Below are 21,394 nucleotides of genomic sequence, written 5' to 3' on the forward strand. Positions count from 1 at the left end.
TAGGAAGGATGGTTCATAAAGGACTAATCCATTTCAATCTTTTGCACTTTTCTTTCAGTAGCACAGCTGCTAACTGCTGACACATTGTTTATTTTGTTCAAACAAGCACATTTCCTACCCAAATATTTTTCACTGATTTGTCACAATCCTTTCACCAACCTTTCCTTCTCATGATCATCTTCCTTCTCATTTCTACCTTTTGTTTTTGTTTTGTTTTCTTTAGGAACATTACACTCTTGCACTACCTAATTATGATCTTTGAAAAGAATTATCCAGATATCCTAGATATCCAGTCTGAGTTGCAGCACCTTCCAGAAGCAGCAAAAGTCAAGTAAGTCCATGCTATTTCTTCTCAGAGCTGGAGTTCCCAGTGATTTCTGTTAACTTAGTTGTCATAAATTTTTTTAACTTCTGTCTTCCAAACCCGTGGCCAGCCTTAGAGTTGTAATGCCTTTGTTGTACATAACTGAATTGATAGCTTAACTTAGAATTTCCTGTATTTACTTTATTTCTGAATCAGACTTTCTAACTAGGCTGGCTGTTGCTTGTGATTCATCCACCATATTCTATGGTTGTTCATCTAAGTGTGCTATTTTTTCTGGGTAATTGCAGGTTTGTTTTTAAGATAGGGCCAGTTAGGCACAGAGGCTACAGTAAATCTTTTTCAGGAAGACTGTTCAGACTTTTGCACCTATCAGTCTTGCACAGAAATATGGAAAGCATCATATTTTTGCAAAAAAGTCAATGGTCCATTCCTGGAAGTGTTTGTGAAAAATGAATACAGAAGCCAGCCCCCAAAATACAAACCTTTTTTTTTTTCTCTTTCCAAAGCACTGCTCAAAAAATATTACACATAATATTTACCCACACATGATTCTTCATGTAAGGAACTACTCCAACTAATGAAAGACAAGTGAAAAATTAATGTATTTTCACACTTAAAAGTCATTCATTAAAGCTTTAGGGGTGTTTTTGAGATGTTAGCTACTGCTCCCCAAAAATTTGGAGGGGATGCCTGCTGACTCACAAATAGGTACTCACTAGTTATCTGGAAATTAAAGACTTATTTTTCTCACAAGTCCTTGAAAAAAAAGAACTCAGATTTATGTATGATGAGCAGACATTCAGCATAACATTTGTGTCTAGGGAAGCATGTATGAACATTAACAGTACATTTCTATGCTCAGTTACAGTGTAAGCTGGCCCAGATTACCATATGGTAGAAGTGCAGATGGAAAAAACGATGTTTGAACTGTGAGGGAGAAAAAAGGAATCACATGTAAATGTACTGCTAATGGGATTTAGTAGTTATGTGGTGTAAGAATCATATGTAGAGATAATCTGAGACTGCAGTGATGTGTGCGCTAAAGCTGTGCTCCTTGCTGGTGTGTCAGCTGATCTCTGCAAACTGGCCGTGGTGTGTACGCTCCTGGCTGAAGGGTCAGGCACAGCTTGCAGGGCAGATGTTCTGAGGGCAGCCTACCCCTTCCTTCCCAGGAAAATCCCAGTTTTCAGTGTGACCACAGGCAAGCAGGGTCTGTCTCCTTTTACATCTTACATACAAAAGTAGCACAGAGCATCAACAGATCCCCTCCCCTCGTTCCGAGTCATCTGGCGTGGCTGGTGCCAGAGGCCGGATCCCAGACGTGATGGGCCAGTGGTCTGTGCTGCTGCACAGTTCCTGTACCCCTGAGTAACACTGCTCTTTTTGTTTTATCTGCTCTGCCTCTGTCTCCTGTGCAGCCTGGTAGAGCTGGAGAAGGAAGTCAACAACATAAAGACTGGATTGAAAGCTGTTGAAACTGTAAGTATCTGAAGGTTTCCAAAGTGCCACACTTAAAATATCTCTCTCAGAATCAGGGGCAGTATATATTTTATGATAAGATAAAGTGGGCTTTCTTTTTTCATTCCTTTCCATTCCATTCCAGAATGCATTAACCAAGAAAAAACAAATAAAAGCTTCTCATGTGGAGCTCCTGCTGATGATCTTAGCAGAGTTAAGGCTAATGAAAAGCTTGTTTGATCTCAACCTGGAAAGTAAAAGGACAGTTTGAAAAGTGGCATGGACTGAAAGAAGAAATAAAATTCATGCTTTTTCTTACTGAGGGATGGATGGCTGCTGAGCAAGTGTTTCACATGGCTCTTGGAGTAGTAGTAAGCAGGTAGTGCTCTGTTATATGCAACCCTATCTTCTACCCTAAGCACTCCTTGGGAAGGCAAAGGGAAGGATAGAAACCAGTTAAAAATGAAGCAGCTGAGCTGGCAAGCAAAGCAACCGTGGTGGAATTTTTCCTGCTACTAATGAAAGCTGGTTGTTGGAAATTGCACTGGGTGATTTCTATGCAAGGATTACCTGTTTACAAGGGACTAACACAGGACCCTCCAGTGCTTCTCATTCACCATGAGACCAGACAGTGATGAGTTCATTTTTCTTTCACATGACCTGAATTTGCTTTTGCCTCTGGGACAGAGGAAGGTATCTTTGTCCTGTCAGTGGCCCCTAGGCTGTCTGGCTGTTGCCAGCAGTTCATTGTGTAATTAACCAGTGATCCTCCTGTGAAGAAAAATCCCCCAAACCTTCCCAAGCTTATTTCCGGATTGTTGGGGTAAGAGAGAATGCAGCAATGAGAAGAAATACTGCTCCATACATGGGGTACAGTGTTTGGGAATTAAAAGAACCTGTAAAGGGAAGGCTGACATGGAGTTCATGACATGAAGAGAGGCCCAGTTTTTGGCTGGGACAGACAATTCCCCCCTTTTGAAATGTGAGTTGCTAACTCTGTTTTCCTTTCTTTCATGAGATTATTTGTCCTTATACCTTGACAGCTGATTTTTCTTCTCTTTTCCATACATGGGTTCCATGGGCAACCTCTCCTTCCCATACAATCACCATCTTCCTGCCTCAGTCTTCTTCCTGCCATGGTATTTTTCTTCTGAGGCTGCCAGCACCTCCCAGTCTGCTTGCTCAGTCCGTGGTTTTCTGGCGTGTAAAAAGCAGCACTGTAGCAACAATAGACGATCACTGTCAGGTGGAAGGGGGAGGAGGGGAAGGTGTGATTCTTGATTCTCTTCCAGTGTGTTCTCACCACAGCTTTGGCTCCAGTGACTGGTGTTTCTTCAAGGCCCCTTAAGAATAGAAAGCTAAAAATAGTTTCACAGTCAGATGTTCTTAAAGGTACTATGAACCATTTGGCTCTCTGGATTTGCAGCTCACTTCTATATAAAAATAAGATGCATTCATTTTCAATGACATTCATACAGCTGTTGCCTTTGTGTAGAATGCTTCCAGAAGGACAGATAAGTAATGGAAGGGAACTTTGTCAGCAGAGCCCTTCTCTCACACAGCAAGAAGATCATAACCACCCACTTGAGAAATTACTCCCATGGCTGAATCATTTCATTCCTCTTGAGAATCAGCAGCCCCGCCCACCAGGGCCAGGTCCAGCCTCTGTTGTGCTACTATGATTAGTAGAGACCATTTCCAGAAGATCCAGAGGAATTTATTTTTCTGTGGTGTCACTCTCTGGCTGATTACATAGTCATACTGGTTGCTTGTGTGGGTTTAAAGCTTTCTTGCATTTTGAGGTTATTATTCTGCAGAGAAGAACTGAATTTGAAATTGAAGAGCAGACCACCTAATCTTGATTTTCCTTTGAAAAACCCTGCTCTCAAGTAGCAGTCACAAATGCCATAGCTTTCAACTGAGAGTAAGATGACAGAATTGTTATACTCACCTGCCAGAGAAAGGGGGAAGGAGAGAGTGGAGCAACTTTCAGCTAAAATAAGCTTCAAAATTAGAATGGAAGTGAGTGGCTGAAAAAAAAATATTCTTAGAAGCATGTGAAGTGATATTTCTTGTATTTGTAAGGTTCATTTAAACGTGATTGTAACAGACAAAGTTCACTGCAAAGTGATGTACTGAGCAGTGCTCCCAGGACTGTCCCTTGTGATCTGTTAGGAAACCAGGAAAAGAGAATTTAATGCAAAGCAGGGGAAGTAGCACTTCTTTATTGTGGGCTTTCTCTGGCCACCTCCACATTGCCTTTGCCGCCCCTTTTCTCCTTTGTGGTCTTTCCATGTGCTGGTTGCATTCTTTTTTTTCCAACTCACGCCAGACCAAAAGATATATCATGTCAGATTTTAGTTTGTTGATGGCCAAAGTAGTTCTTGGCATTCAGCAGCACTGTGTGGAGCAAATCCCAAGATGTTTCTCAGCATAGGTGCTTACAAACTTACCCATAGGTGCTTATAAGCCTACCCATTCAGCTCTATGAACTACTATTTTGATGAGCAGTTAACAGAGAGCACCCAACATATGCATGGAGCTAGAGCTGCAGCCAGCACAAAAGTATTTTTTTCCAAAGGGAACAGAGGGTCAGATCATAACTTGACCTGCTGCTTCATGCTGCTTTCCCTACAGAGAAAGTCAGGCTTTATCATTCCCACTGATTATTCAGCTGAGAATAAAGATGAGGCCCAGATTACATTTTTATTGACCCCATGAGACTGCCAACAGCACACAAGCCAAGCACAGGCATGAGAGACATCCAATGTCACTATAAATTAGTCAGTTTGAGGAGCTCTGCAGCTCTCTCCATGTTTCAAGCATGATGATTAAAGTAAGGGAAGAGATAGCTATGGGTAATCTTGGCTTAAAACTAAAAAACTTGAGCCAGAAAGAAAGAATTTTGCTCTCATATTTTTTATTTTGGTAGGTAGCAGACAAATAGATCATTGTTTCCTATGATTTTATGTATCCTTTTTACTTTTACCATAACTCTTAGCTCAATAGCCCCAGTTTCTAACTATGTCACTTTTATGATGTCCAAGATAATGCTTAGGGTGCTAACAAATGTTGCACCTGGCATCTGTCTCCTTGTCCTTCAGTGGAAGAACCAATTCTGATGTCTTTTTTGCTGTTCACCTGCTGCTTTTCAGAGAAATAAAGAGCAGATCTAGAACACATTTTCCTAAGTATACAGCATTTCGATTGACCATGGGAAGAGACGATGGAACAAAACTCACTATTAAAAATCCTAAAGTCACTTACTGCACAAAGCTTTTTATCATTTGTCATATTGCATAGGGGAAAAAAGTGCAGCACTTCATGTAGTTGATGCTTAAATTATAAAGTTGCTTTAGAAACTTAGCATGTTGATAGCTTTCTTGGGAGTGGTTGTCATTTGAGGATAAATGAAACTGTAACCAGGACCTTCCTTCATCCCACCTTGACCTGCCCTCTCTCACCTAAAAACTTCTGACTTAGTGAGAAAGTGCTTTCTAAGTTAGAGCTCTGGATGCATGTAGGAGCAGAGCATGCTCTGCAGTGAGTGAAACAGATGGACTTTCCTGCTGCTTTCCTCATCACTGAGGAATCTTTGACACTTGCCTGTCTCTATCTCTTCTCTTTCAGGAGCTGGATTATCAGAAGAGACGCATGCGAGAATCAGGGGACAGGTTTGTTCCTGTGATGAGTGATTTCATCACTGTGGCCAGTTTCAGCTTCTCAGAGTTAGAAGACCTTCTCAACGAGGCTAGAGACAAGGTAAGAATTCCTTTTGCAGTGATTAGAGTTTCATCAGCTCAGTCAAAAGCCTGAATTAAAATGGAAACAGTAATTTAAGGTGCTGGAACTGCTGTGAAAACTTAATAGAGACAGAAAATTGTTTAGGCTGAAGTTTCTTATTTTTTCTAATGTGTTCTATATCCATTTAGGACATATTTTAGGATTAAAAGAAGAATCATGTTCTTACCCACTTCTTTCTAATCTTCCTTCACATTATTCTTGTGTGGCATAGAATCGCAGTGGCAGTATCCTGCACAACAGGATACCACACCTTGCCACAGTGTGGAAGGGAATGGCCTTTAAACCATTGCTGAGAAAGGGGTCCTTTGTTAGTGATGGCGACTTCACATCTTTTTACCTTCTCCTTCTGACTGCATTCCACTTTGCTCATTCATCTGGGGACATCTGTGCTTTGTCTCTTCCCTTTAAAAATGTACCTGGTAGTTTGGTATCCTGGTTTCAGCTGGGATAGAGTTAATTTTCTTCTCAGCGGCTGGTACAGTGCTGCACCAGCTTGATCTTTTCCACTTCTCTGTTACTGGGTGTATTTCAGTACAAAGATAGAAATCCCAAACATGTGTGGTTTGTCTGAAGTTTTTGGTTTCTTCTTACACACCCAGAACCATGTGCATGTTTATTCTTCAGGTGCTGCTGCAGTCATTTTGTCCTTTCACTGTCTGCACCTCCATTACCAATTGGTACACCTAAGGAGGTGCTTGTTCTTTGCTGATGGCTGGAATCTGGCAGTAATCCCTCTGTTTCTCAGCTGAATGAGGAAGAATTTATGTGAAAAGATCATAAGCGTATGAAAATGTTTAGAGAAGAGCAAGTTTTAAAGTAAATTATATGTAATGGCAAATCTGCCCTTGTTGGCTGGCATGTTAAAAGTGCTTGGCTATATGAAGCAAAGGGGTTATTTCTTTTGGATTGAATTGTTTCCACTCTGGTGTCAGTCCTTTTAGTGTTAAAGGACCTATTGCATTACTAATGCAAGCTGTGCTGTTGGATCAGAAGACCTTAGACTTTGAAAATAGAGACTGAGGATCTTGACAGTAAGACTCCTCATTCATACAGTTCCTCTGCAGTAGTGTTATTTTGTGATTCAAAAACATTTCTTCACTGTGGAGATAAACTTGGTGATAGTGACTTGCAGCTGCAAATGCCAGAGCCACCAGCTGTCAGTGAGGGCTGCCCTGGCAAGCACCAGTGGGGCAGTAGCTATTGCAGCACTCAGAGGGCAAAGCTGGGCAGTACAACACCACAAAAAACATTCTGGGGAGAATAACATGACTAATGTTTCATAGAATCATAGAATGGTTTGGATTGGAAGGGACCTTAAGGAAAGATCATCTAGTTCCAACGTCCTCCCCCCAGCCATGGGCAGGGACACTTCCCGCTCAATTGGGTTGCTCAGAGCCCCCTCCACCCTGGCCTTGAACACTTCAATTTTTCATTGCTGTCATGTTGCTTGAGAAAATTCAAACTACTTTCAGTATAATAATGTTCACACTGGCTATCTAAGCAGAAAAAAATCCTTTACTTTCTGTGACCCCATTAAATTTACTGAGAAAAACTTGGTTTTCTATGGTCTGGGGCTTTTGTATTATGACTGGGTAAATTTTTCAACCTCATTATAGTTAGGCACACATTTCTGGAAAGATGCTCTGTGCATGGCTTACACTGCACACTTTTGGTTTGGCGTTAAAGATGGTGGTGCTCCTTTCTTTTTGGCACACCAGGACAAAAACCCAATGCAGATTCTCTATAAGTTCAGTTGGGGGTTAAAAGCCAGCAAGTGGTACATGTCCAGCACAGCAATGCAAGTTTCCTTGATCAGACACTTTCAGGAAAAATGCCATTCTTTTGCTTTAAAAATAACCAGAGAAACTCCCTGCAGACAGAGCAGTATGTCTGGAAGTTGTTGTACACTTTTTTAGACATAGCCAACATAAAGCACTCAACATAAAGAGATGGTTTATTTTAATGACTATAACATGCTTAGGAAACGTTACTCTACCTTCTCCTCACACACCCTTGCTATGTTTGAACACACACCATTCCAACTTTTGCTCAGCCTATGGCTTTGGTTCTTCCACTGGCAAAAAGCTGCCTTTGGACTCCAGTAAGGGAACTGTCTGTCCTTACCAGTGTTGAGCTATTTCTCGTGTTTGCTTCATATTATTTTGGCCCTCTCTTCTTCCTCTTTTTCCTCTTTTCTTTCTTAAAAAAGAAAAAATAAAAAGGAAAAAGCTGGAAATTTTCAACAAACCAGATGTGCTTTGCAAAGCTTATAACATCTTCCAACCTCAATGGGCTCTCTGTGCTTGTTGAATCACAAGCTTTTTTCTTACCATGGAAACATAATGGAATAGCCAATTAAAGGAAGAGAAGGACCAAGACATCTGATTATCCTGTTCTTTTTTTTGATTTCTCAAAGCAAAGAAAATTGAGCAAAAAAGGTAGTGGGGCAGGGAAGACTTTGAACAATATCCAAATGAACCTAGGAAGAGCTGGTCTGACTCACAGATTTATTAATAATAATGAAGCCCTAGTTTTAACAGCTGGAGTTGGATATCCTAAATTTAGATGTGGTTAATTGATTGTCATGAGTTAATCAGAGCCATGTTTCCTCAGCTGGGATTTAAAACAATATGACTTATCTTTTCAAACTGGGGAAGTTTTATATTTTTTAAAACTTTTTCAATATTAGCAAAATTAATTTCTTTAGTGATAGAAACAGTCCATTACCAAGGTGTGGTGCTGACCTTCTCAGCAGACAATATTTTTCAGAGTCCCATGCAGTATCTTTTTGCCCCTTTTGCTTGAATAGAACCATTCAAAGTCAGTGGCTGTGAGGAGGAAGTGATATTTTAAATTTAAAGGGCCAGGTTTTCAGATGCAGGCATCCATGTTTGCAGAGGAACCTTGTAGCTGTACTTATCTTCATGCAGTAAACAGATGGCTCAGTTAAGAACTGATTGAAAACTTAGACCAACTCTCTAAACAGGCTTTCTAGCACAGCTGTTTCTTGTTCTTTTTGTGTTTTTCTCACTTTCAATACCACTTTATAAGGGAGTATATAGATTAGATCAAGGGATAATGTTTTCTGCCATTTCCCATAAACTGGAAGGTGGAGGTGGGAGAAAGTGAAACTCTGCCCTGGAATCCTTCACCAGTTTTTATGTGTTTGAACATATGAAAAATTGATTTTTTTTAGCATAAGAAAGAAGTGGTTGAATTTTATTCATGAAATTTTTTTCTCTGTTTCCTGTGGGAAAGCAGTGAAAATGTCCAAGCAGAGGAAGAGTAACCTCCTATGGTATGAATTTTATTTTTCTACTTGAAAAAGGTGACATTTGTCCTATACGAATCTTTACTATGTACTTAAATATTGACAGGTATGAACTTAGATCACTAGACTTCCTCAGAATTGTTCTGCTTTGTGCTTGGTTTATAACAAACCTGTTTTTAAGACACTTTGGATCTTGTTAGAAGTACAAAGTCTGCTTGGTTAGATATTGCCATTCCTGTGCTAAATGTCAAACTTAAGCCTCTCTATAGAGATACTGTGGAGACTACTGCCTGGGCAAGGTGGGTAGGAAAAGTGTCTATTTCCAGTCTTTCTGATGACAGTTCCGCTCAAGCAAGGTGTGATGGAGAAAGGAGTTCAGAATCAGCACATACATTTAATAAGCTTAGCACCTATAGTAACTGTTTTGAAGAACAGAAAGGCAGTGAAAGCTTGCTGATTAAAAACCATTTAAGAAAATAGTCATTAATGGCAGAATGCTATGAAACACAAAGAAATGCTATAGTTCAAGTGCTAGTTATAGGCTGTGCAGTTCAATTATGTATTTTGGGGACTGGTGTTTTCTGTTAGCCCCTGGGGAAATGAATAAGGAATGTATCAGGACAAAGACTGAGAAAGATGAAGTATTCTACAGAAGACACCACCAGCCATTTGGTAAATAAATCACACAGCTCTTGTACAGTAACTTAGAACTTCAGATGCTGCAGTGCAGGTTGGCATCTTACACATGAGAAAAGTTTAAAGCACCTGTAGCTCAATGTAACTCCTGGGAGAATCCTTTAAGAGCATTTGGACACAAGAAGAGCTAGGCCCAGCCCTGCCTGAAATTGGCAGGTCTCTTTCTATTAACTGATCTGAATTTGTCCCATCAAGAGAAAAGGCATTTATTTGACCTGCCTCAGTACTGAATTGGTATCTTCATAAGAGCACACTCAAGAGTACTTGTCTGAGGAATACAGTTCATGTTCCGTGGCTGCGTGGTATAATTCAGTTGTGTATTGGCTCTTCCCACAACAGCAGACAGCACAGACAGCAGGAAATTTTTATCATGGCTGTTTTTCCTTCTCCTCATAGAGCCCCATTCCTGACGTTTCCAGAGGTCCTCTGCCACTGTTTAACATTTCATTGGCAAGCACAGCAGAGTCTGTGTGTGCTGCTGTCCTGCTTTCCCTCTCCTTGCTAAAATGGCTTTTTAAAATAAACAACTGTCTAAACGATTTGCTTTGGCAAGAGGATAAATTCAGTGGAAAGTTTGGCAGAGGAAGCAGAACTGGCACTGAGCTCGTGGACCTGTTATATCATGGAGCTTGGGGGCCCTTATGGTGCAGAAATTAATTTTTTAATAAAAAAAAAGATATACCATTCTGTGTTACAGTGGAAAACCTGCTGAAACAGAGTTTTCCATTTTGCTTTTGCCCATGTCATCTGTCCCCATATGACTTCAGGAATAAGCAAGTTTCAGCCCTTGTTCCACAATATTAGAGCGCATGGCAAAATTCTGGGAAGCATTTTTCATGCATGAGGACTTAGCTACAGATTTCACAACTGTGCACAAGAGCTGGTGTTGTTTGGCAGGGAATCTGGACATGGAACAGTCAAGTGATCTGTACACGGTGACACAAATCCCATGACAGAGAGCAAAGGAGAAGGCTGTGATCCAGAGCACCTTCCTCTGTGCCACTCTGCCTCTTAGTGCCCTGAGTGAGGCAGGCAGTGTGATTTTAGCCACTGTGGGCAGGTAGAAGCCTGGGCTTTGTGACAGCATTGTGGGGGCTGTCTGTAGCACTGCCCCTCATCCCAGCAGTGGTGCTTTGGAAAAGCCCATGTGGTCACAGAACCAGAATTGCAGAGAAGTAGAAGTAATAAAGCTAGAGGGGTCTGTTGTAGTTTAAACAGTGAAAAGACAGCATGTGTCCCTTTACAATAGTGCATTACATTAGTGCAGTTGTTGTACAGATGTGAACTGCTTTTGCCATTTGCTGTATCAGATCAGTGGGGCGACACTTTCTGTTCAGTAACCAGTGGAAAACACAAGGCTCAGAAAGGAAGCATGAATTCCCAAGCCACATCATGGGCAGAGCTGGCAGAAGAAGTTGGATCTCCTGACTTGCCTTCCTCTGCTCAGTCAGCTTTTTTTCCAGAGAGGGTAGAGAAAGAAGGAGAGTGTTTATTTCAGTGAAGTCCAGATTTTTCCTTTTGTAGTTATTTTAGGTCATCCAGCTCACAGAGTTTTTGCTTTTTGTCTTTCACTGCTTTACAGTAAGTGATTGTGACCTCCTAAGCTCTGTGTTACAGGGCACCAAAGGCTGTTCTCAGCCTCCTTGCTGCTGCTTAGAGACTGCAACACCTTAGACTCATGAGTGTGTCTGGAAGGCTCCCAGGCTGCTGAGACTTTCCAGCACAGCAGCACTGTTCCTCCTCAGGGAGGCAGTGGTTAAAGCCCCTCTTGCCAGCATGACACGAACTAGCTGGTCCTAGTAGTTGGGTGACAGGCCTCGTGCAAAACATTTGCAGACAACACCACCCTCTAAAGGAGACTTCCATGTATGTAGGATTCAAGAGCCCCAGGCAAGGAACCTCTGCCTTTTCAACCTCCAGCTTCCTTGAGTGACTAGGAAATCCCTGTGGACATTCATGGACTCAGTCAGCTCATTTCTCTGGCCCTCTCACTCTGCCTTTGAGCACAGGAGGAGCACGGGATGGAGGAGTGCATTGCAAGGTGCAAGAGCCATCTCCTGTGAGCTGCCCCTGGCTTCAGGCTGTGCAGCAGTTGGATAAGCCTTCCTTCTAGCTGGCAGCTCTAGTCACTGCTCCTAATTTATGATTTACTTTCAATTTTCACAGGAGTTAATGACAAATTAGGTGGGAAGAGATTCCAGGTAGCATATTCCCTTTGAGCAATGAGCTTCAGGTGCTCTGTGTGTTCAGGCAGTGGCGGCAATGCCTGTGCTGAAGTCTTTCTCTGGCACTTTTCTGCTTCCCTGGCTGATTGTCACACTGAAGCAAGCAAGATGAGAAAATAGAGCATATGGAGATGCTTTATCTCCTTCTGTGGTATTTACAGCCTGTATGCTCTCTGCCAAAGAGCTGGTGCTGGTTCAGCGTGGGTTACTGTAGACTGCTGCACTTCCCTAATATTCAAAAAGCTTATGTGTGTATTATATACAGATAAAATTACAGAGAGGAGTGGGGAGAGGGTGTAGGTGTGCATACTTTGGGTATGTCTTCAGAGGCCTCAGAGAAAAGGAGTTAAACAGAGAAGTAATCTGTTGCTGTTTCTATGTGGTGTTTCCTTCAACTCCTGCCATGTTTGGTAGCTCAAAGCAATTTGCATTTCTTCCAGCACTTTTTTCCAAGATTCTTTGGGTTTCTTTGTTTGTTTCTGGCTGAGAACACAGCCTTTTTAAAGAAAGAAAAAAGAATCTATTGCTTCAAACTGCTTTGTGGGCCTGGCAGGGATAGCAGAGAAGGGGAGATGCTGAATCTCTCAGGCTGTGCCAGAAGGAAGTTGCTTTCTTTGGAGATTTCTTCCCCCTGCAGTTGACTGGGAGACATTGTTTATGCTTTACCTGGTACAGGGCCAGAGGGGTTTATAAGACCTGCTTCCAAACTAATTTTGTGCTGGGATCAGAGCCTGAACTGTTCTTACTGTCTTTTCCATTCTGCAAGAGCACTCACATAAGGAAAGGGAAAATGGGCTGTGTTAGTATGGACTGAAAACATGCATCAGAAAGCTTGAGGACAGTCCATAGCCTGGTTTGGTAAATGTTGAGGTTTGTAAGGATGCTCTGCTGCTCTGTGGTTGTGTGCTGAAGTGCAAGCAGGGAATGCTAGGGAAGCTGTGCCTCAGGGCACAAGTCCTGTCGGGAGTGTGTTCCGGGGGCTGCCTGCTACAGCGCTGAGGAGTGTGAGGGAGGGTGGCTGGGCAGTGGATGGATGTGTCTCCTTACACAGCACTTACTGTCCGTGTGTATGTGCTGCTGACAGACTGTATGTGCTTGCATTTGAGTGCATTTTGGTGAGCAGCGAGACCTGCTTGGGAGTGTGAGAGTGCAAAGGAGAGAGTACAACTACTGCAGGACTGATGTCCAAGAGCCAGGGGTTGCTGTGAATTTACCATATCCCCATCAGGACTGCCCTGTGACTGAAGTCCTGCCAGTTGGCTGCCTCCATATGTGTCCTGCAGCCTCAACATTTGCCTTTTAAAATAAAAACCACTTGTGATGTATTCCCTCTCTTTTAAGTCTGCCTGGGAGCCCTGGATGTTTTCCTTGCCCCTCTTTCATGCCTTGTTTGTCTATAGTCTCCTCTCTCCCGGGTAACACCCTGACTCAGAGAATTCCAGAGAGATGGATGACATGGCAGGAGGTTTCTGAGAGGAGAGACTGTAGCTTTATTGCAAAGACCTTTTACCTCCAGGCATTTAAAAAGTGTATTTGAAGGGAAGATGGAAGGGAAAAGTATGGACTAAAACTACTTGTTTCCCCAGCTAGCTCACTGTCTTCCATACCCTGGCTGTCCTGCAGCTGCAGCCAAGATGTGGCCACAGTGTCATCCTCTGAAATTAGTCCATTGCCCTCAGGAATTAAGATCACTTTTTGTATCAGTGGACAGTGCTCTCCAGCACTATTGCTGCTTGTTACCCAAAGGATATCCAGGAGACTCTTCAGGGATGGAGGCACCTGCCTTAAGGAGAAGCACTTCTGTTGCTGGGGGTAGTTTCTACTCTTGCCACATGAATGCCTAGAGGGCATTAAATTACTTGGTGTGGTTACTCATAAGCTATCCTTGCTGTCTTCACCAAACTGCCTCCCTAATTATGGCTCTTGTGTTTTCTGCCCCCTTGACAGTATGCCAAGGCACTGAAGCATTTTGGAGAGACCGAGGGCAAGATGCAGCCAGATGAATTTTTTGGCATCTTCGACACTTTCTTACAGTCATTTGGAGAGGCCAAGCAAGATCTGGAGAATATGAGGAAGAAAAAGGAAGAGGAGGAGCGCAGGGCACGAATGGAGGCCATGGTGAGGATCTGGGCACAGGAAGATGTTACCTTCCTTCACCTTTTCATGCCTTGAGTGAAATTCCAGTACTCATGTCCTGTCACTGTTTTGTGTTCTTCTTCCTGACACCTCTCTTTGGCATCATTCTGTTCTTTAGATGACATTTTCCCTGCTGTGTGTTTTGTCAGATCTCGAGGATGTACTGTTTGACTCCCAAATTACCTCCTTTTGGATTCAGATACCAAATCTAGCCCAGGCATTTTTGCCCTGGCACTTTGAAGGATGGGGTTGCCACCACCCCATGCCAGACTATTCAGCTTTTGGGCAGCAAGCAGAGAAGCCAGATTTCCTTCAGTCCTGCCAAGCTAGTCAGCTTCCAGTCAGACTCCATCATCATCTGCTGTGTGCCTGTCATCTGGCAGTGCACAGTGACACAGCAAATGCCCTGGCACCTGCTGCAGCCCCGACACTGGCAGTCTCTGGCCAGCCTTAATGCCTTCATTCATTACTGGGGCCGTGTCTAGCCTTGACGTGGCAGAGAGCTTTCTGTGGGTTTTGCTGCTGGGAGACAGACGTGTGTGTCCCCAGGGGTTCGTGTGAACCAGCCTCCACCTCTAACCCCAGCCTCTGTGCTGCCTGAGAACACAGTCCCTCCTCCTTCCCCCCTGCTGCCACCTTAGCCATTGCTGCTGCCATAGCCCCAGGCCGTGCTGCGGGGAGGTGCTGATTTAAATGTTTGCTGAGCCAAAAGCAGTGGGTTTTGCCTTTCAGAAGAGGAGAGAGGTAAAACACCGGGATTCCAGCAGCGTTGGATGCAGGGATAAAATGCCAGGACATAGGCTCAAGTTTCCTCTCAGCCAGCCTGGAACGTTCAGGGCCCACTGTTAAAGCACTGTAGGATGGTTTCATAGGCCTAATACGCTGTGAGGGAGGCCTCATGGAAAGAGTCTTCCTGCAGTGTGGGGCTAGCATTTACAGAGTGAGTGATCTGCTTCCCGATAGCCACCACCATCCCTTGCCAGTGCTACTGATTCTGGAGCTGAGCAATGGAAAGAGAGAGCTGAGCTGGCACTGTCCTGCTGTAAAATTAGTGGAAAACAGCAGCAGCATGGAGAGATCCCGTGTGTCCTTTAGCTGCAGGCCAGTTGTGCTTTGTGAGGCAGACGTGTGCTGCTACTCATTCCTCATTTCTCCTGCTTTCTTCTCGCCTGTGTAGAAGAAAAGCCCAGCATGGCCTCTTGTTGCTCTTGGCACAGGTGATGGCCTTGTGGATAAGCTCCTACTCTTTTTTCCCCCTAATCTGTGCTGATGCATTTTAGCTACTTCTTGGCAGTGTACCTAGTGATCTGGCATCTTGATTAGCTAATCCTAAAACTCTGTGTCCTTCTCCACAGCTAAAAGAACAGAGGGAGAAAGAGAGGCGACAAAAGAAAGCAAAAGCTGGAAGCATCTCTGAAGAGAGTGGGGAGTTTGATGACCTGGTGTCAGCATTAAGGTCAGGTGAAGTCTTTGACAAAGACTTATCCAAGCTCAAGCGTAACCGCAAGCGTTCGGGGAACCAAGGCTTAGAGACGAGCCGTGAGCGGGTGGTGACAAAGCTAAATTATTAACTACAAGAGGAAGAGAAATAATCAACCAAAAGAAGGTGTTGAAAAAGTGCAAAGCAAGGAAGATGAATGTGTGTGATGGCGCCTGGCTGACAGCTGCCCCAAAGGCTTTGGTCTGTACCTAGAGACGTTACCTTTCCGTGATCAGCTTTCCTCTCACCCCTCTTCTGTGCTCCTAACTTGAACCATTATAAAAGTGCCTCTGTGGATCCAGCAGAGCCTGTGACTGGGCCATGCAGAGCTGACAGATCTGCTTCTGGGAGTTTGTTGTGTCATCAAAGGCCTCATGGTGATGACAGAAAGTACTTGCGCCTTGCAGACAGCCTCACAGCTGGAACAAGATAATTTTCTGTGTGCCAAAGTAAAAACTAGTCATGATCTCCATCTTGCTGATAACAAGGAAGACTAATTTCAGACCAACTCTGTAAACAACTATCACTTCTTCAGGATCTAGACTGGCCTTCAGGGGTTTGTTGAGATGTGGTTCTCAAGTTTCCAATTCCCTTCTAGAACTGGATTTTATAAGCCATTGATTAGCACCTGAAAAAAGCATTTTAGCTCATGTCCTGTATGGTATTTTTGTGTGGCCTACACTGTCCAAAGCAAGTGAAGCTTAGAAAGAAGTCTTCAGTTTCTGTAACAAAATGAAAATCAAGAATCAGGATCAAGATACAATAATTTGAAGAAGTCTTTTGGATTCTGCTTTGCTAGAATGAGTTTTCTGGAATTTCTTGGTGGTTGAGTCTCCAGGCTATGAAATGGATCTTCTTGGAAAGAAACTCTGGCTTTCCTTTAGAAAACTAAGCCACTGCCAGGTTGGGATTACAAGTAGATGACTGTAGAGTCTGTTGTCATTGCTGGAGGCTGGCAGAGAATCAGTGGAAAATTTCTTATCTTTTTGTGCAAGATTGGAAATTGGGAGCTCCCTAGTATCATTCACAGGTCTCCAGTAGCAAACAGTGAACAGGTCCACTGCCTGCCGGAAGTGAGATTTCTTTTCCACTTGATGCTAGCTGTGATTGTTGTTGGCATGAACTGATCTTTCTGTCTAACAGCCTGGCCACCACTGTACACACTCCACTCCTGCCGAGGGGAACCACGTCATTAGAAAAGTATGAATGGTGTAAAAAGGAGAGCCTTGGAGCACACCGACTTTTTCATTTTGAAGAAATCACTTGGGGTGAACCATGGGACAGCTCCATAATTAAAACTGAGAATTTTTCGAGGAGGACACAGAATTGTGTAAGCCAGTCAGGCTTTGGAGTTGACTTAATTCAGAAGAAACAAATACATTTGTAGTTAAGTTACATGAATTAAATATATAAGCAGAAAAGCAAAGTACCCAAGAAGAGGCTCGAATTCTGTGTGTCTTCATGGTTCTAGGAAAGGAATTGGATTGTGTGGGCTGTCATGGCCTTTTTTTTCACCTTTTTTTTCAAACTTGTCTTCTTTTTTTATTATCTTCCCTGGGGATGGAAAAGAGGAAAAGAAAAAATGGTGATGGATTCTTCCTCCTAGACAGGAAGAAAAGAGAGAACATTTGAGAAGAGGGACCCACCATCTACAAATTGCTGCATTAGTCGATAGCACAAAATGTCAAGGAATCCCAGGGAAGTTTAATCATTTGGTTTGATTTTTCTCTGAATGTCACTTAACCTCAGGCTCTGCACTGAGTCTGCAGAACAGAACTTCCTCTGCAATGCACGCTGCCTGATCAGTATTACACACTACAGTGTTGGAGAAGCAAACTGTGGTGGTTTTCTGAACACTTGGAGAGTTAAATAATTATGTAAACTATTAAAAGCAAAAAAGAGAGTTGAGAGAAGAGAAGCAAAAAAGTCAGAATTGTTAAACTCTGATGTTTCATTGTTTACTGGATTTTGAGTCTCCCACCCCAGAATTTCCCTATTTAGGACATTCCAGACTGCCGCGCCTCTGTATAATACTCATCGTAAAGAGCTGGTATCTTACAAGAGCTGGGTGCATTCTCCTCCCTTACTATCCCACTCCCCTTCTGGGATTAGCTATTAACAGCAATGCCTATTGCAGTGGACACAAGCACCTTGTAGAAGAAAGACTATTTCATAAAGGTTTTTGAAAGTTTAAGAAAAAAAATCTCACTTTTTTAAGCATTTTTATTTTAAATTACAAATGAATTTTTAGAAATGTCTCTTGTAAATTATATTAACAAGCTCCTTGCTGCTCCCTGAAGTAGACTTGCTATATATCCCAGCCCTTTTGTTTGTCTTGTTTTAAAGCATGCCATGTAACCTATGCCATGTAAGCCATATGAGAGGTGGTAATATGTGCCAAATTGGTATACAGTTGAGATTAGATTTGAATAATCCCTGAATTCCAAAGATTATGCTTTTAGGCATTAGAACATTGTAGGGTTTTTTTCCTCCCTCTTTGTTCTCCCTTGGTTTAGGACTCACCCAGAACTTCACGTGTAGTGCCAAGGTCAGTTCTAGTGCAAGATGATGTGCAAGTACAGCTGCTTGCCTGCTCCCCAGGTACTTGTTTGATAAGGCAGACTGTCAGAGTGGCAGCTGCCAGAGAAGAAACACCTCAGGGCAAACCCTTTGAATATAAATACAGCATTTCCCCTGCCCCAGTATTTGTCAAACCAGGTTTGTGCTGTGCTGTCTGAAACTGAAGTCACTTTGCCAGGCACAAATGTAGCAAAAGCAGAGAGAGTGATAAATCCTCTGTCCCTTTGTGTACACAGTTCAGCCCTGATTTTTTAAAGAGGTTGTGCATGATGGTACGCAACAACGCTCCAGCCACACTGGGAGTCAAAGAAAGCTGCTATAGTTTTGCCACCTCTTTAACTCATACATTAATAATGAGAGATTGTGCAACTCCTGTAAATCAGCTGTGGGATCCTTAAGGGGATGGACAGAAATTCAGAGTCATGCCCTGATTCAATGCAGCTCAACTTTCTCAGCACTCCAGTGCCCCAGGCTCCCCATTTTGAATCAGCGATGGTGGCCAAAAGTTTTGTTCAGTGTGCTGGACAGTCCCCCAGGCTCTTGACTCCATGGTGAAAGTTCATGAAGAAGGTTTTGGAAAAGCTCAGTTTCACACTGAGGCAAGCAGTGTTTTCATGCAAGTGGTGACAAGCAGAGTGGCTCATTAAATTACCAGTATGAGATGAGATTACCCACACAGAAGATAAGGAAAAAATTGGCTCTGCTGTAGGGCATCAGATTCTTGCTGAAGTTTGTCTATGTTCCTCATCTCTTGGGTACTATGGGTGCATATAATGCTCCCTTCTTCAGCAGTTATAGTTGAGTTGCCTGGTGCTGAAGGAAAAAGGAAAATCTTATTCCTGGATAGGTTTAGGAAGAGGTCTGAGGTCTAACATCACTGAAGAAGCTGGAGAAGAGCTAGGGTCTGCTGTTGTCCTTGCACCTGTGCACAGAACCAGCATTTTAAGAGAAGTCACTCTGTGGTTGGAAATAAGTGGAGAAGAAGGAGATGTGAGGAAAAAAGGCATAATTGAGGGCTTGTTCTGCTTCCTGCAGAAATACAGTAGTTGCTGACTTTATTATGAAGTTCCTCACACCTAGAAGAGCTACTTCCAAACTCTCCAGAATTTATCCCTAGAGGTCTAGTGCTCACTCACCTCTGCGTGTCTTCACTGTTGCTGTGCAGGTTGCATGAGAATGAGCCCAGAAAAGACTGAAGAAGACTCCCTCCCCCTTCCACTTGCTTTGAACTGAGTCACTCTTCTCAGTCTGTTGTGTCTCTAGAAATGCTACAAGGTCAAGTAACTTCAAGGAGCAAGACTCTTCCATGCTCTGTAGCACAGCCATTGTCCAGGCACCAGTTCCCTACGAGAGCAGGACTAGTGTTCAGGGCCGAGAGACTTCCTCACTAGGGAAAAAAACTTGGATGTCCTTCAGAAGCATTTCTGTAATGTGTTCACAATGTCTGAGGAAGGGAAAGGAATTGCAAAGGATCCTGATGGGAGACTGTGGGGCAGGCGTTTCCATAATGATCAGCCCCACTGGCTAAATCTTTCCTTTTCTTTAGGAAAGATCACACTTTGAGCTGGGTTGCACGGGAGAAGCTTGTATCAGGAGTTTCCGTGAGGGGAAAAGAGATCTGTTGTACAGTAGATGATGTACATGATATATGCAGTTTTGTTTCTAGGTTGGTTGTTTTGGGTTTTGTTTGTCTGTTTGTTTGGGGGTTAAATGATTTAAAAAAAAAAAGGTTTTAGGAATCTCTAAGGGGAACCTGTAAATCTGACACCTCTATTTATTTTGCCTTATTTTAGTTTGCTATGTTTGTATGTATGTATACGCTGCATTACAGCAAAGACTATTGAGACCGTGCCAGGGCATTACACCAGCTGGAGAGCTGGCTTGGCTCCTGTGCCAGCTGAGCCAGGCCAGGGGATGCAGGTGAGCAGTCTTGGTTTGGGAAGGGAGGGAGGAAAAAAACCCCTTTGCCTTTTGTCATAATTCCTCTGCCCCTGGTGATCCTGGTTCTAGGAAAGCTCTCATTTTGAAGCTTGTGTTGATCTAAAGGAGACTGGGTATTTTAGACCACTTTCTACAAAATATGTTTTTTTTAATCATGCGTCATGGTGAGAAGATTGAAAAGAGTTAGGGTGCATAGTTGCATGCCCAAACTTCACTCTTCCACACAAATTTGGTCCATAATTCCAGAGAAGCTTGACTAGATGGCCAGAAGTGGTTCATGGCCTGTAATTTCTCATCAGATTTAACACACTAGTGAGAAAGATTGGGACAGTTCTCCTTCCCCAGAGCTAATATTCCTCCCTATCTTTATGGCCAAAGAATTATTTCATCTACTTTACCTCTTTCCTCCTCCAGCCCACCTCCCCAGGTTACCTCAGGTAAGGAAAATCTTTCTACTGATTGGTTTGTAACCCATGGAGTCTCTGGCAGTCAGAAGGTGTTTAGCCATGGCTCCTTGGCTTCTGTGCTTGACACAGGAGGTTTCTGATTGCCTGCCATGCAAAGATGTAGTCTCCATTGGCCATCCTTGGTTCTCTTATAAAGGTAGAAGGGGCCAACCTGGATAACACAATTTGGCCAACTGAAAATATAGAATTTATATATTTATTTACATAATGCAGTAAAAAGCTATCTACTAATCTAAGTAGTAGTTGTGATGACCAGTATTCTCTGAAGCTGGCCAGATTTGCTCACTGTGCCTGCTGAGAAGGATGCTAGTCTAGTTTGGTGTTTTGGAAACTCACTTAATGAAAGAGTCTGGATGGTTCCAAACCAGAGTCTTCTGTTATGGGTAGTAATGTAGAATTGATCCACAGTAACTGGTTCATGTTTCTCTGGTTTTACATCAGCATAATTAAAAGTAAGGTCTGGACTAAAACTCTCCTTTAGGCAGTTTTGTAAGAAAGTAAGATATTCTACCACAGCTCATGTAGGGCATGGTCCTTTCAGTCTCCCCCACTAGGAGCTTTGAGCCAAGTGATCTAGAAAAACCTCTCTGACAAGCCATTTTCCCCCTTCCTGCTTGCATACAAACAGGCTCTTTAAAGCTCTTTGCGGTTTTTAGAGTTTTGAGGGAATATTCGGTACCTGAGCCACTCTGTGCTTAACACCTCCCTTCCAAGTCATCCCCACCTGCAGCTGTTCTGCTCCCCTGCAAGCCTGCTCAGCTTGAAACTCGCAGGCCACTTTGGGAGGTGGCCCTGCCTGCCAAGCTAGAAAGTACAGTGCTGCTTACTGAAGTGGGAGGTTGTGTGCTGCTGTAATGCCTTGGCCTATCCTCATTTCTTAGTCAGTTTAAGACTATAGGTGAATTAAATGTACAAATCCTGTAGTGTCCTTTTTATCTGTATCTTTTTATAAGAATATACTGTAATACTAAAAGACAAAATCAAAAAAAAATTAAAGATATATTGCCCCCA

At 43.0% G+C, this 21,394-nt stretch overlaps 1 protein-coding gene across 3 annotated transcripts in view; it reads left to right on the forward strand.

Moving 5' to 3' along the window:
- The window catches only part of DAAM2 (dishevelled associated activator of morphogenesis 2), a 202,502-nt gene extending 181,108 nt beyond the window's left edge, over positions 1–21,394 (forward strand). For all 3 annotated transcript variants that reach the window (XM_063152019.1, XM_063152021.1, XM_063152020.1), the window contains 5 exons: positions 224–331; positions 1,744–1,804; positions 5,414–5,545; positions 13,727–13,897; positions 15,271–21,394. In XM_063152019.1, coding sequence (XP_063008089.1) covers positions 224–331; positions 1,744–1,804; positions 5,414–5,545; positions 13,727–13,897; positions 15,271–15,486 — 688 coding nt within the window. In that variant the 3' untranslated portion in view covers positions 15,487–21,394. The remainder of the gene's footprint in view (positions 1–223; positions 332–1,743; positions 1,805–5,413; positions 5,546–13,726; positions 13,898–15,270) is intronic.

The sequence above is a fragment of the Melospiza melodia genome, chromosome 3 (assembly GCF_035770615.1).
Source record: "Melospiza melodia melodia isolate bMelMel2 chromosome 3, bMelMel2.pri, whole genome shotgun sequence".
In the NCBI taxonomy this organism is placed as follows: domain Eukaryota; kingdom Metazoa; phylum Chordata; class Aves; order Passeriformes; family Passerellidae; genus Melospiza; species Melospiza melodia.